This window comes from Penicillium canescens, assembly GCF_028828765.1.
Source record: "Penicillium canescens strain IBT 15451 chromosome Unknown utg000003l_segment0_segment0, whole genome shotgun sequence".
NCBI classification, from domain to species: domain Eukaryota; kingdom Fungi; phylum Ascomycota; class Eurotiomycetes; order Eurotiales; family Aspergillaceae; genus Penicillium; species Penicillium canescens.
The window spans coordinates 599,264-612,745 of NW_026703965.1; the positions used below are offsets into that span (position 1 = coordinate 599,264).

Below are 13,482 nucleotides of genomic sequence, written 5' to 3' on the forward strand. Positions count from 1 at the left end.
CACAAGGCGAATATGTTCAAAAAAAACACCAAAACAATGCAGAGATTACACCACATTAATGCGATCAAGCCTTCTTTATCTTTGCCTTGGAGCTCCTCACCCGGAAGAGGTAATAGAGCGAAATAGCAGCAAGGATGTTAAAGATGAAATAGCACCAGAAGATACCATAGTTCCTCCAGCGATCACCCCAGTAAATCTCACGGGCAGCAAGATACTGATCCGCCGACGAGATAGAACAATACTGACAGTTCTCAGTGGCATTGGGGTTTGAAAGCGATCCACCAGCCGCAATGCTGTACTCATTCAGGTACTGGAAACAATTCTGGCCAGCAGGCGGGTTTAGAACACTCATCTCAGCAGCATTGCACTCGACTTTGCGGCCGTGCAGGGCTGTACTACCGATACCACTAATGTAGTAGGTAAATGGCGAGACGCGGTACATGAAGATCCAGAAGCCGGGGAGGTCACTGGGTGGTTGCATGACACCGTTGAAGACGAACGAGAGACCGAACATGAGTGTGGCGAGCATACTAGCCAGGGCTGGTTCGGGAATCGCGCAGATAACGAGCTGGGCCATACTGGCAGCGTAGATGAAGAATTGGACGATGTAGAGGAGGATCAGGCCACGGCGCTCGGCGTCTTGGTCTGCGCCGAAGACGGACCAGTAGAATGAGGCCCATGAGCAGATTCCTAGGATGACTTGGAAGGGGATTTCGACTAGCATTTGGGAGAGGATGAAGACCTTCCAGGAGTAGATTCTGGAGGGGCGTTCGCGGACTTCGTAGAGGGAGCGCTGGGCGACGAAGCGGGGCATGATTTGGTTGACGAGGGTGTTGAAGATTGTGCAGAGAAGGAAAATACTGAAGAGAGCGTTTTGGAAGCCTTGTTGGGTGTTGTCGGCTTCCCAGAATGAGAATCCGATAAAGAGGCCGGAGACGGTGCCCAGGATTAGTTTGGAGAAGACATATTCTGGTTGGCGCCAGTATTGTTGGAAGACTCGTTCAAGGACGTAGTAAAGCTGGCTACTGAGAGGCATGGCGAACTCTGCGTCATCGTTGTCTAGGGATGGTTCGTGGACGGATGGCTTGTGGCTGCTGTGAAGTCTGTGGACTTCGGCTTGGACTTCTTGATACTCGGGGCTCTTGTTCCAGGCATCGGACCAGTCAATTTCAGGACACGAGTCACCGGCAACCATTTCGAGGATATACTCGGCGGGATTCTCAAGTTGTTCACAGGGGCGGGCTCCGTGTCCTTCGAAGTACTTCAGGAGGGTGGACGAGTCAGCGCCGATGTCTCCAAAGTAGACGGTCTTTCCTCCCTTGGCGAGGAAGAGCAAGCGATCGAAGGTCTGGAACAGCTGTGCGCTAGGCTGATGGATGGTAGCGAGGACGGCCTGGCCGTGATCTGCGAGGCGTCGAAGGAACTGGCAAATGGTCCACGAGCTCTGGGAATCCAGACCACTGGTAGGCTCGTCGAGGAAAATGAGTAGGGTAGGCTTAGCAGCGAGCTCAACACCAATACTGAGCAGCTTGCGCTGCTCAACATTAAGACCTTCTCCTAGGCTTCCGACGACAGCTTCGGCAAAATCTTCCATACCAAGAACCTGAATGACCTGTTCCACGTAATCATACTTCTCAGCCTTAGACACAGCCTTAGGCTGGCGAAGCATAGCACTGAAACGCAAAGCCTCTCTCACGGTAGTCGAGTCAAGATGAAGATCCTGCTGTTGGACGTAACCAGTGCGACGGGGGAAGTTGGCAGCGAGAGGGTTGCCATTGACGAAGATATCACCAGATACCACGCCAATCGAGACTCTCTGTGCGAGAACATCCAAAAGGGTTGTCTTTCCAGCTCCAGAGACACCCATCAATGCGGTCAAACTGCCAGGCTTAACCCAGCCATTGACATTATCCAGGAGTCGTCGGGTTCCTTCCTTCACAGGAATCTCATAGTTGAGGTTGTTCCATGAGAGAATGTCCTTTTGTTCCGGGAGGCGAATTGTATCGTTGGTTCGCTGCAACTCAAGCTTGTTGACTTCTTCCAAACCATGCTCGATGGTAGTCTCTTGCTGGAGATACTTGGGCGCATGACCAGGGCGGAAGACCAAAGCCTCAGCCTTCGACTTGTCATCAGTGAGGTACTCACTCGCAAGCAGGTAGGTACAATTTAGGACGATGGCGAAAGCGACGAGAATTCCAAAGTTGCGCCAGACATGGGAGTACTGGTATTGATAGTTCTCCATGATGAATGCATCACCAGAGACGGTTCTCTCACCGGCAATTGCACCGACCGTAGAGCAAATGAAGGATGAGCCAACTGGGTTGCTTGGAATGAATGATGTACAATCAAAATTCTTGCCGTGGAACTCGTTGGCAACAAGTGCCTCGAAGGTGTAGTAGATGGGGTTGATCCAGCGAATCCAAGAAAGCCATGGATGCATGTACGGTTGAGGCAGGGTGAATCCAGTGTAAACGACGATACACAGAACAAGCACACCAGCAAAAGACATTGCCTGTCCGATGGTCTTAGTCAATGCGCCGATGGTACGGAAGAGACCGGACATGGCCAAGACAGCAGTCAGCAGGAAGAGGTAGAAGACGAAGAACGGCCCCGGTTCACGACGAAGGTTTACCATGAAGTAGAGTACAATGGTGAAGAAGGATAGTCGTAAGAGTTTAATCGGTAGATCAACCACGATGCTAGAAAGTGCTTCGGTAAATGGATGGACGAATGCATAGCCGGCTTGTTTTTCGATGACTGGACGTTGGGCGTAAAGCTGCATAATTTCGTTCATCGTGAGAAGGGCGTTCATAAGCACGGCAAAGTACATCGCTCCTCCCTTTTGGAAGAAGTAACTGGGCGAGTCGGGGGTATTGTAGAAGATGGAACCAATAATGAGAGACAGGATGATCTGCACGATGACTGGAGACATGACCGTCGGTAGATCTTGGAGCATTCGCTGGTAGGCTCTGTGCATGCAAAGCCGCACCTGCATAGGAACAGATAGAAGGTACGGGCTGCTGTCGCGGGTGTGACGAGCTTGTTGCACTTTGTGGCTCTCCTGAAGCCTCTTTGCGTCGCCGCCATTCGGTGGGTGTTCACCTTCATAGTTGTTGATGTCCTTCTGCAGAGCTCGATACTCTGGGCTCTTTTTCCAATGCTCGGCGAACTCCTTCGCGGTGCGAGGCACCTTTCCTTCGAAGCCTGGAGATACCCGGCGTTCAGCTGGGTTGGTGATAGCAGTCAGGTAATCGCCGCTGACTTGGCGTTCAGGTCTTTCAAAGCCCATCTCTTGGAAGTAGGCAACTGCCCGGTCTCTGGGTCCGTAGTAGATCTGGTATCCTTCGTACAGAAGGACAACCTTGTCGAAAAGATCATACATGGACTGCGAAGCCTGGTAGGCAGCGACAGCATGGCAGGAATTTCCCATGTCAGCGGCGAGACGCAACGACTTGACGAACTTCAGGGCTGACGCTGCATCGAGACCACGGGTGCTGTTATCCCATGCTCCAATGCGGCAGCGGGACAGGAACATCTCAGCGATACTGACTCGCTTTCTCTCGCCTCCACTGACACCACGCACGAATTCATTGCCGACCTTGGTGTTATAGGTATGGGATAGGCCGAAAACCGATAGAACGACTTGGGTGAGGGTCTCGACATATTCAGTGCGTGACATTTCCCCGGGGCGCTCATGGGGAGCTCGGGCATGGGCGGCGAATGTGAGGGTCTGGCCCACAGTCAAATGAGGGAAATGAAGGTCGACTTCTTTGTTGTAGGCGACTTCTCCGCGGTGATGTTTAATCATGTGGTCGAAGTCGACACCCTCATAGTGAAGAGTACTGCTAGGGTCCAATGACAGTCCTCCCAAATGTCCAGTAATGGTTTTGAGGAATGTCGTACATCCACTGCCAGGTCGGCCCAGGACAAGGAGAAGCTCGCCCCCTGAAGTAATCCATCGAAGCTGTGAAGGATCTCTCTAGGCGGCGGGGCACGTCCAGTTAGACCTCTAACAGCTGCACGGAATGGAACTCGGAGACTGGAAGTAAGGGTTTCCTGATATTGCAACGCAGAGCCGGAACCGCTGACGCAGAGGTTGGAGAAGACGACACCTTGGTGGGGAATATCAATGCCGGATTCATTGACTTGGTTCAGGACCATCTGAGCCCATCGTTGGTGATCGAAGTGTGGACTGGATGGATCGAGATGAGGTTGTAGTGTCTTTCCACTGGCAGTGGTGGACAGTTGCAGGCCAAGCTTACTGGAGGCGATACGCGTCAGGGCTTCCTGTTCTTGTTCCTCTAGAACAGTGGGGACCCGCCCCGTAATAGGAGCGAACTCAGGCTCATCGTATTCCTTCTCCATGATGAGAAGTCGGGGATGTGTATGGGAGAAAGCCTTAGGAGAAAGCCTTAGGGAGGGCCAGGCCCAGGTACCCTTATAAAAAGATCATCAGAATCTTCAAAGCGGAGACGGACAACAAATAAACCGCGTGTAGATCGGACTTTAGAGGTTTATGCATCGGGGCTGCCACTTCCGGTCTATCACGGAGGAGCGGACTCCGTTTGGCCGACTTTTCGCCACGTTGTCTCCTATACATCGACTACTCTTATTGGTCTACGATTTGCCGAGCATGCAAGCTTTTCTGTGTTCCTTTTTTATAACGAGCAAATGTAGTGTGAAATGCATATCTTTTCCTTTAAGCTCTGGTGCCCACGCCTCCGCCCATGGATTATTTCCTGTTACATGTAGCAGGCCTCTCAACTGGAATTTTGGTACATAAGATACTAATTGGCAGCATGACAGCACATAATTACACGCTTAATATGGTTGAGTCATAGATCCACCCGGCTTTTTCAGCCCCGAGTCCGAGTCCGATCATTACCCAGATCGCGGTGTTTAGGGGCAAACCTGGCTAAACTCCAGATTGAATCTCGATCTCGGAATTCCGTGTTCCTGGCCAGCTCTCCTGACGCATAAAGGGATATATGATCTCCCATTGTAGAACCACTGGTAAATTTCTCAGCTAGGTCAATTTCATATAACTATTTCCAACAATTTCTTTGGTCTCTTTTTTTATTTATTTCAAAAATCAGCAGTAACAACCAAGGGTTCATTTTCACCGAAATGTGCCACTAAGGCTACTTACATCACTCAGGCGTAAATCCCAATCTTAGAGCCCCCACTGCCACAAACATCAGGCGAGGGCAATGTCGATGGCTGCATCGGCATGGCCACTTGGTTTTAGGGTTTTAGGGGTTTTTTTTACCCTAATTAGAATATCTGATCATCAAGTTGTCAAATGGGACCCAGATATGACGAAAGGAAAACCGAAGCCCAAGAATGGCGTATGAACTCGTGGACAGCCGTATAGTTTGTATCCCAAGTGTGTATGTTCCTTTTCTGATCAGAATCACGGCTATATTCTGATAGAGTTCGTCGAAGGAAAGATTATCAATCCGTTAAGGGGATGTGGGCGCTATACATCAGGCTGCGAACATGCTTAGTTATTTCGCAACTTCACAGCACAATATTCCTGGATCACTCCCAAGAGCCCCTTGCTGCGGGCTTCTATGACCCTAGACTGACTGTCTAGTATTCGATACTCTTGACAAGATGGAGAAATGGTTCAATAGTCGGCTTTTCGCGCACAATCCGAAATTGAACCTGCAATGATGTGAGCTCGTATTTCGTCATTTGGATATAGTACCTCGGGATATTGCATGGCTGGAAGATGGGTCTATGTGCCTTGATGACTGGGCATCTGCCGGCTACTACCCAAGATTGTTTGGGTTCTGTATGCAGTGGACAGGATAGACGGCAACTTCCATTTCCTTCTTTTGAAATTGATGAGTCTTCTCTCGGATCAAGCGACGCGTAGAGAAATTCCATTCTATATGCTTGGAAAATATTCAGAAGTATCCTTTGTAAGTGAGGGTCCCAGCTACATGTTGATCAAGAATTACTTTCTAGTCCAAACAAAAGTTCGGCGCCGTTACCAGAGATGATTATAGCGAAGATTCAACAGATTATCCACCTGCGCCCACCTATCCAATGCCACCATACTCAGCGGGCTGGCATGAAGGGACTCAGCATGAATGCTCTACATCTGGAGTCACGTCTGTTATTCCAAACTAGAATTCGGTCCAGAAAGAGTAGTTCGCCACTCGTAGTGCCTACTTCCATGCTACTGACGAATAATGTTCCTGCAACGCATTGAAGCTACCTGATATTCAAGCTGGATGATTCGATCATTGAATGACTACTACAAATTTCAACTTTATCTGCTCTAGGGCAACTAATCATCGCGGAAAGGCTACTAGGAGTAACAAAGAAAAGGCGTGAAGTCAGGGTTATCTCACCTCGTGACCTCAATAAGAGGTACCATCAGCTGACATCATCGGCCCTAAATCCCGACCCTGTCCATCCATACATCTTCACGAGGAACCTAGGTGATGGCTATCTGTAAAAATGCTCTGGTTCCACGGCCATTCAGCAATAGCATTATGGCATCATGTTGAGCTCCATTTGCCTGCGCTAGAACCAGAACGGAAACCACCCTCGGAAATAACAACAGTAACGAATTTGTGAAACACCTCAGTATATCCAACAAGCCCTGAATATAAACATCAACATAGTTGTCAACAAAATCCCATCAACACTACCAACCATGGCAGCCGTAATGCCCAGGTAAGCGCGCCGCTACACAACCCAACCCAACCCCAAAACGAAACTAACACTCCCAAGCCCAATAACATCAATAGGCTACAAACCCCACGAAACAAACTGCATGAAAGCAGCCCGATGGATGGGAACCCACAGCATCGAAGTAGGCGTGGTCCCAAAACCAACAATAACAGACCCGCACGACGCAATGATCCAAATAACTCACTGCACAATCTCTGGCATCGATATCCACCTCTACGAAGGCGAGCTCAACAACTCAATGGAAAAAGGCGATATCCTAGGCCAAGAAGCAATCGGCATAGTCGAAGAAGTCGGACCAAAAGTCAGGACCCTCAAAGCCGGTGACCGGGTCATCATCTTACCCGTCATTGCGTGTGGAAGCTGTGACTATTGTCAGCGAGAGGAGTACTCGCTGTGCGGGAAAACCAATCCATCGAAGGAGATGGAGGCTGCGTATGGGCATCGCATTTCCGGGAAATTGGGATATAGTCGGCTTTCGGGTGGGTATCCCGGTGATCAGGCTGAGTATTGTCATGTTCCAAATGCCGATTTGACATGTATTCGGGCACCGCGTGGTGTTGATGCGAGGAAGTTGCTTGGGCTGAGTAATGTCATTACAACTGCTTGGCATGCGCTGGAATTGGCCGAGGTGCAGGAAGGCGATGTTGTTGGTGTTTGGGGTTGTGGACCTATTGGACTTGCGGTGCAGCAGTTAGCAATGATGCGCGGAGCGAAGAAGGTGTATGCTATGGATCGGGATTCGCAGCGATTGCGGCTCGCTGAGGATTTCGGGATGACGCCTGTTGATGTGTCGCTTCATCAAGAGGTTGGGGAGTACCTTTTGTCTATTCAGGAAGAGGGACTTGATCGGGCTATTGAGGCGAGTGGGTTCCGCAGTGTGCAGAAGCCTCTACATGCTGTTATGCGGGCTATTGGGTTGGAGCGGGATAGTGGGGATACATTGGAGGATATCATCAAGGCTACGCGCAAGGGTGGCAATGTTGCATTGGTTGGGGACTTCTTCTTCACGACGCACGACTTCCCTATTGGGCCGATGATGCAGAAGGCATTGACGGTGCGCGGGGGTCAAGTGTGTCCACAGAAGGTGAGATCAGCCAAGTTCTGGTGAATTGACGCTTATTCAAATATAGTATTATCCGTTCCTACTGGACCTGGTTGTTCAGGGGAAACTCGACCCTTCATGGATGTTCACGTATGAAGATGAATTAGAGAACATCGCCGAGGAGTACCACAAGTTCGCGCGCCATGAAGTGCCCGGTGGACTAAAGGTATGCTTGGTGACATCGTTTGGACGCAGAGAACAAAATCAAGAGAACAATGACATATACGCCGCTCAAGAATGCTAGTGCGCAAATGTTGCGATTACCTTACGAATACTGCATGAAACCGGGTCTATAGATGATCCGGATGGCTTCGGGTATATGATATATCCGGGACCATCATGTAATTAGAAATTGCTCAATAAATAGCGAGAAATAGAGTCATTGATGTCTTTAATTGGCCGGATACAGTACAGGTCGTGATAATGAATAGCCTGAACAAGAGACCCGACGTCAGAAAGTCGAGTAGTCAGCAAACCCAGTCCCGACCTCGGAGTATAAATAAGCGTACGCGGCCCCGGGTGTCAGATCTGAACTCCACACATCTCCAAGATGCACCCCCCACCCATTGCTCTCGACTGGAACAACATTGGCTTTAAAGTCCGCGATGGTATCAGCCTCCAATTGAAACAACTCCCAGTCACCCAACTAACAACTCATAGGCAACGGCCATGTCGAATGCCACTTCTCCCACAGCGGCAGCGGCAAATGGACAACCCCGCAATACGTCAATTCCCCAACCCTAGGAATATCGGGCATGTCCCCAGCCCTCAACTATGGCCAACAAGTATATGAAGGCCTAAAAGCCTTCCGCCACCCGCACAACAACAAGATAACAATCTTCCGCCCAGACCGGAACGCCAAGCGCATGCAGTTTTCCGCCGAGGTGGTGTCAATCCCACCAGTTCCAGAAGAGCTCTTCATAGAATGCGTCCGGCTGGCCGTCGGCCTAAACGCCGAATATGTGCCACCGCACGAATCCGGTGCGGCGATGTATATCCGCCCCTTACTATTCGGATCATCGGCGCAGCTGGGGCTTAGTCCGCCGGATGGGTATACGTTTGCTGTTTTTGCCATGCCGACTGGAGTGTACCACGGAGCTAGTGCGGTTGATGCATTGATTCTTGAAGATTTTGATCGGTGTGCGCCGTTTGGGACTGGTGCTGCGAAGGTGGGGGGGAATTATGCGCCTGTGTTGAGACATAGTGACCGGGCGCGGAAGGAGGGGTATGGGATTACGCTTCATTTGGATAGTGCGACCCGGAGTGAGGTTGATGAGTTTTCGACGAGTGCGTTTATTGGGGTCAAGAGGGATGCTGATGGTGGGGTTACTGTTGTTCAGCCGGATAGTCGGAATGCGATTGATTCCGTGACTGCAGCTTCTGTTTTGGAGATTGCGCGGAAGTTGGGTTATCGGGTTGAGAAGCGGAGGGTTTTGTATGAGGAGTTGGGGGAGTTCGAGGAGGTTATCGCTGCTGGGACTGCGGCTGCTTTGGTGCCCGTTGGTAGCATTACTATGAAGTCTCGTGCGGATAAATTTGAGTATCGCACTGGGGCTGAGAAGGAGGGTGGGGAAGTTTGTGTTCAGTTGCTGAAGATGCTTCGGGGTATACAATCTGGGACTGTCGAGGATCCTTGGGTTTGGAACTATGAGGTACTGCCACCACCTAAGGGATGGGCTGATGAAAACCACGAAAAGCCAGAGCAGAATGGTGCCAATGTTCCCTAGAGATACGCGTTGGGACTGGTACAGGACTACTATCCTTGGCCCAGTCCATCCTACCGTTTGGTTGTTGGATTTACTGATTAAGTCTTGCGATCTACTTGAAATAAAGGTTCAGTCATTGATCAATATTAGTTGTGGATTTCTGGCAATGAGACAATGTACACGGGCGATAACAAATAATGACACATGTAGTAGACAGGATATCTTAACGAGAAAACAAATGCATTGAGTGGATGTCACAGGGTTCACTTATTGCGCTGAGACCAGGGCTTGCGCAGCTTTTCATGGGACCCATCGGGTAAGATATCGCCTTGGTCACTCTCGGACTCGTCACTGTCGGAATCAGAATCACTGTCCGAACTCTCAGACTCACTGGAGCTGGGTACATCATACACATCACCACGAGGTGGTGGAGCGGGCTTTGGCTCAGGACGAGATTTGGCGGTTTTAGCAGCCATTTCTTGTCTCTGGCTGCTGAGAAGACCCTTTAGGGTAGGACGGGGTGTGCGTGCAACTGATTGCTTGGGGTTCTCGTCTTGCTGCCTTTTCTTCTCTTCGCAAGTTTTGAGTTGTTCCCGCATTTGGTCAAGCTTTGTGCGCCAGGACTCCATCCTCTTGGTTCCCTGGCGCTTCTTGGTCTCAAGGTTATTGATGAGCCCCAGCATCTCCGTCGCTAGAATCAATATTTGAGGATCGGCATTTGATGCTTTGAGTCGTTCTTCCAGTTCGTGTTTCTCTTGCGTATCCTGCTCGATTTGCGCACTCATTTTGCTGATGCTTTCGGCAGAGAACCCTGGTGGATAGACGGTGTGGCTCTGACTGCTGGATGGAGTTCCCTGGCTAGACTTCGATGCCGGGGTCTTCTGAGCGGCTTTGCCCTTAGAGGCAGCCTTGGTGGCATTGCTCCTGGTTCCATTGGCAGTTTGCTTGGGAGGTTCGGCAGAAGTCGGTGTCTTTTGAGCTTCCTTGTCCTTGGGCGTACCACGAGGATCCAAGCCTGACTGCGTACCCGAACCAATAATCTTGTTAGCGGCAGTTGGCGGTCTTGCTGGCTGGGACTTCATAGTCGTAGCGCGAGGAGTTGAGGTTGTAGGTAGAGCGGGGTCGGAAGTCAAGAAGATGTTGTCACCCTCTTGGAAGGAGACCGATCGTCTCTCACCCCGTTCTGAGGGGGAATCTTTCCCGCGGATCGCGGAGTGCAACTTCTTGGTCCTGTCGAGCGCAGGGGTTTGCCTAGCGCCGGGGGTCATATCGACTGAATCAGCCGCGGTAGGTACGCTGCTGGGCAACAGAGGCCCACCAAAGCCGTTATCAAAGCCGTTCTGAGCAGGTTCAGTAGGATGCATGTCCTGTGCAATGTTCCTCAGGAGCTGCTTACTGGGGGGCTCGCAGTGATACCCAATCCCAGTCCTTTCGTAGGGTTTGGTGACTGCTCTCTGTCCTTCGAAATACTGGCACGGCGACGGGCAGGGCTAGAGAATGAAGGGACACGCTCATGTCTCCGGCGTGGGCTCACTAACTGAGGTGGTAGCGGGATCTCAGCCGAGCCAATTGGTGACTTCGACTTGGACTGGTCCTCTGTATGCTGTGAAGAAATTACAACTGAAGGGGACCTGAATTTAGTCTGCTGGCGAGTTGATGGATGGGCCTGGTTGATACGAGTTTCCTTGACCGACACAGGTCCATCTGGACTCTGCTTGCGCTTCCGAGACCGAGTCTCGCCCGAAGCACCGTTCATCTGAGATGCCTGAGGGGAAACAGTGGTCTGAGAGCCTTCCATTTGCACATCTCCATCTTTATCAGCCTCCTGAGTCCGATTAGCAGTCAGCTGGATTTCGGCGATTGTATCCTCTGCGGCGTATTCTTCGTTATCTCCAGACTCGGAAGAAGAAGAATCAGATGAAGACGAAGATGAAGATGAGGATTCCTCGGAGAGATCATCGTTCTCGTTTTGTGCTGGTTTGTCTTCGGGATTCTCAACTCCAACCGGTTTCGCTGGGCTTTTCGCAGTTTCGTTCTTATCCGATTCCTTGTCGCTTTCCTCGTCACTGTCGTCACTGTCGTCATCGCTATCCTCACTTTCTTCTGCGCTCGAAATAGGAATTGCCTGATCAGAGGGCTTCTGCTGCGGTGATTTCGATATGCTCTTGGCAAGAGCCGAGAGACGGCTTTCTGGCTGAGGTCCAACAGATGTGCGCTTCACGGATGGCTTGGGTGGTGGAGTTACATTGTTGTCCTCTGCGCTCTCAGACTCGCTTGCCTCATTGCTGCTCTCCTCGATCTGTTCTTTGTCCTTTTGCTCAGGAACTGCAGGGGCTTCAGCTGATTGCTGAGACGACTCAGCAGGTTCAGCATCGTCGGGAATCTTGGTAATCGTTCGTGTAGCTGGCACACGCGGTCTCGCAATCTTCCCCAGTCGACCATTCGATTTTGGAGAAGTGGCAGTTGCGGAAGCAGGTGTAGACCTAGCTCTCGTGCTAGAACGTCGTCGTTCAGCTGGAGAAGGCGACTCGCCGAGCTCTTCACTCTCGTCCCGTCTAGGAGGAGGCGTGCCAGCAATCGTAGGCCCATTAACTGCCGCCGATTCATGTTGAGCGGTAGGACTGTGGACTTCAACAGAAGAAAGAGGCACATCGCGACGACGGCGCTGTTCTTCAGAGATACCATTATGAATGTGGTGTTGATTCTGTGTATCGTGTCCGGAGTGACCAGGCGATACGGACCATGGGGTCTGAGACGATCGGTGGCTCGGTACGGAATGAATGCTTTGTGACTCATCTTCCTCTTGGATAGGAGAGAACCGCCGCTTAATAACGTCCTTCTTAATCTTCGAATCGCGCTGCCGTTCATATGCGACAATCGCAGCATCCCAGTCCTGATCAACAGAGGGGAAGCGTTCTGGCGCTGCAGCCGCAGCAGGTTTCTGAACAACACGGACAGTACCACGCTGGTCAAGACCATCGGCGCGGGCTTTTCCATAGTCAACCCAAACATCGGCGACAGTCAAATCGGGGTAAAGGTCGAGGTCTTCTTTCGTATCGTCCAAGATTTTCTTAATCGTAAGGGGTCTAGGAGTTGCGATAGTCAGCCATTGAAATTCTTCAGTAATCGCAACTGTCCAATCGCTCAAGTAGAGTACTTACTCCAGGTCAGGGTGTAGCTTGGCCCAGTGATCCTGGATCATTCCCGCAAGTCCACCTAGCGTTACATCCTCTGGCTTTTCAAGTACAAGGAGAAAGATACCGGGTTTCTTTGATGTAGCGGACGCCGCAGATGCCTGGCTCGAGTCATCATTCACAGACTTCCGCGTGAAGGGTAGAGACCGTCCCCAGCTCGAGCTTGAGTTGGAGGCCAGCTGATCCCGCGGGAATACTTTGACCGACAATCGTAGGAACACCATTGTTGAGTACTGTATGCGGGCGATGACTGGTGGCCTGTAAGAGGGAGGAAATCGACAAGCTGACAAGCACGAGGGAGTTCTTCAGATGGTCAAGGTCGAAGCTCAAAAGATTTGGATGTTGCGAAGGAACGGTCGGCGCGGCGAACTGGAGGAAGGCAGAAACATGAGAGCTTGCTTAAATGCTCATGATCGGTCTGCAGGCCGGCATCAAATGCCAAAAGGAAGCTTGCAGAGAGGGTGGGAGGAAAGGTTGCGGAGCGGAAATTGGGGAGTCGCGGAAAGAAAATGGCGCGAAGCCGTCACGTCGCGATCCACTATGGGTCTATCACATTTATACTCTGTCCGATGTATCCAACGACTTGATGGAAATGGGTGGATGTGCCTTCAATGGGATTAGATACATGCTATCTTTTTGTTTACACATTTCGGCTTCCAAACGAAGAACTAGACATTCAGATACGTACATTTCAGTCAATGGTGGGGTCCGCGCGTTATATATCTCTGAACTCTGATATACTATGACTACTTCCCAAGTTACGATTACACAG

At 50.8% G+C, this 13,482-nt stretch overlaps 3 protein-coding genes across 3 annotated transcripts; 1 reads left to right on the forward strand and 2 right to left on the reverse strand.

The window, feature by feature from the left end:
- Positions 1-64: 64 nt before the first annotated feature.
- Positions 65-4,365, reverse strand: N7446_003694 (uncharacterized protein; the record flags this gene model as incomplete). The annotated part of the gene is made up of 2 exons (XM_058512443.1): positions 65-3,945; positions 3,996-4,365. 2 exons carry the CDS (start codon positions 4,363-4,365, stop codon positions 65-67), a joined length of 4,251 nt encoding a protein of 1,416 aa, XP_058373772.1.
- A 2,305-nt stretch (positions 4,366-6,670) lies between these two features.
- Positions 6,671-9,649, forward strand: N7446_003695 (Branched-chain amino acid aminotransferase II; the record flags this gene model as incomplete). Its single annotated transcript, XM_058512444.1, has 5 exons — positions 6,671-6,690; positions 6,748-7,792; positions 7,839-7,976; positions 8,361-8,418; positions 8,471-9,649. The coding sequence occupies 5 exons, from the start codon at positions 6,671-6,673 to the stop codon at positions 9,535-9,537; spliced, it is 2,328 nt and encodes a 775-aa protein (XP_058373773.1). The 3' UTR covers positions 9,538-9,649.
- Positions 9,650-9,779: 130 nt separating this feature from the next.
- N7446_003696 (uncharacterized protein) lies at positions 9,780-12,934 on the reverse strand (the record flags this gene model as incomplete). The annotated part of the gene is made up of 3 exons (XM_058512445.1): positions 9,780-10,856; positions 10,913-12,602; positions 12,678-12,934. 3 exons carry the CDS (start codon positions 12,932-12,934, stop codon positions 9,780-9,782), a joined length of 3,024 nt encoding a protein of 1,007 aa, XP_058373774.1.
- Positions 12,935-13,482: the final 548 nt, after the last annotated feature.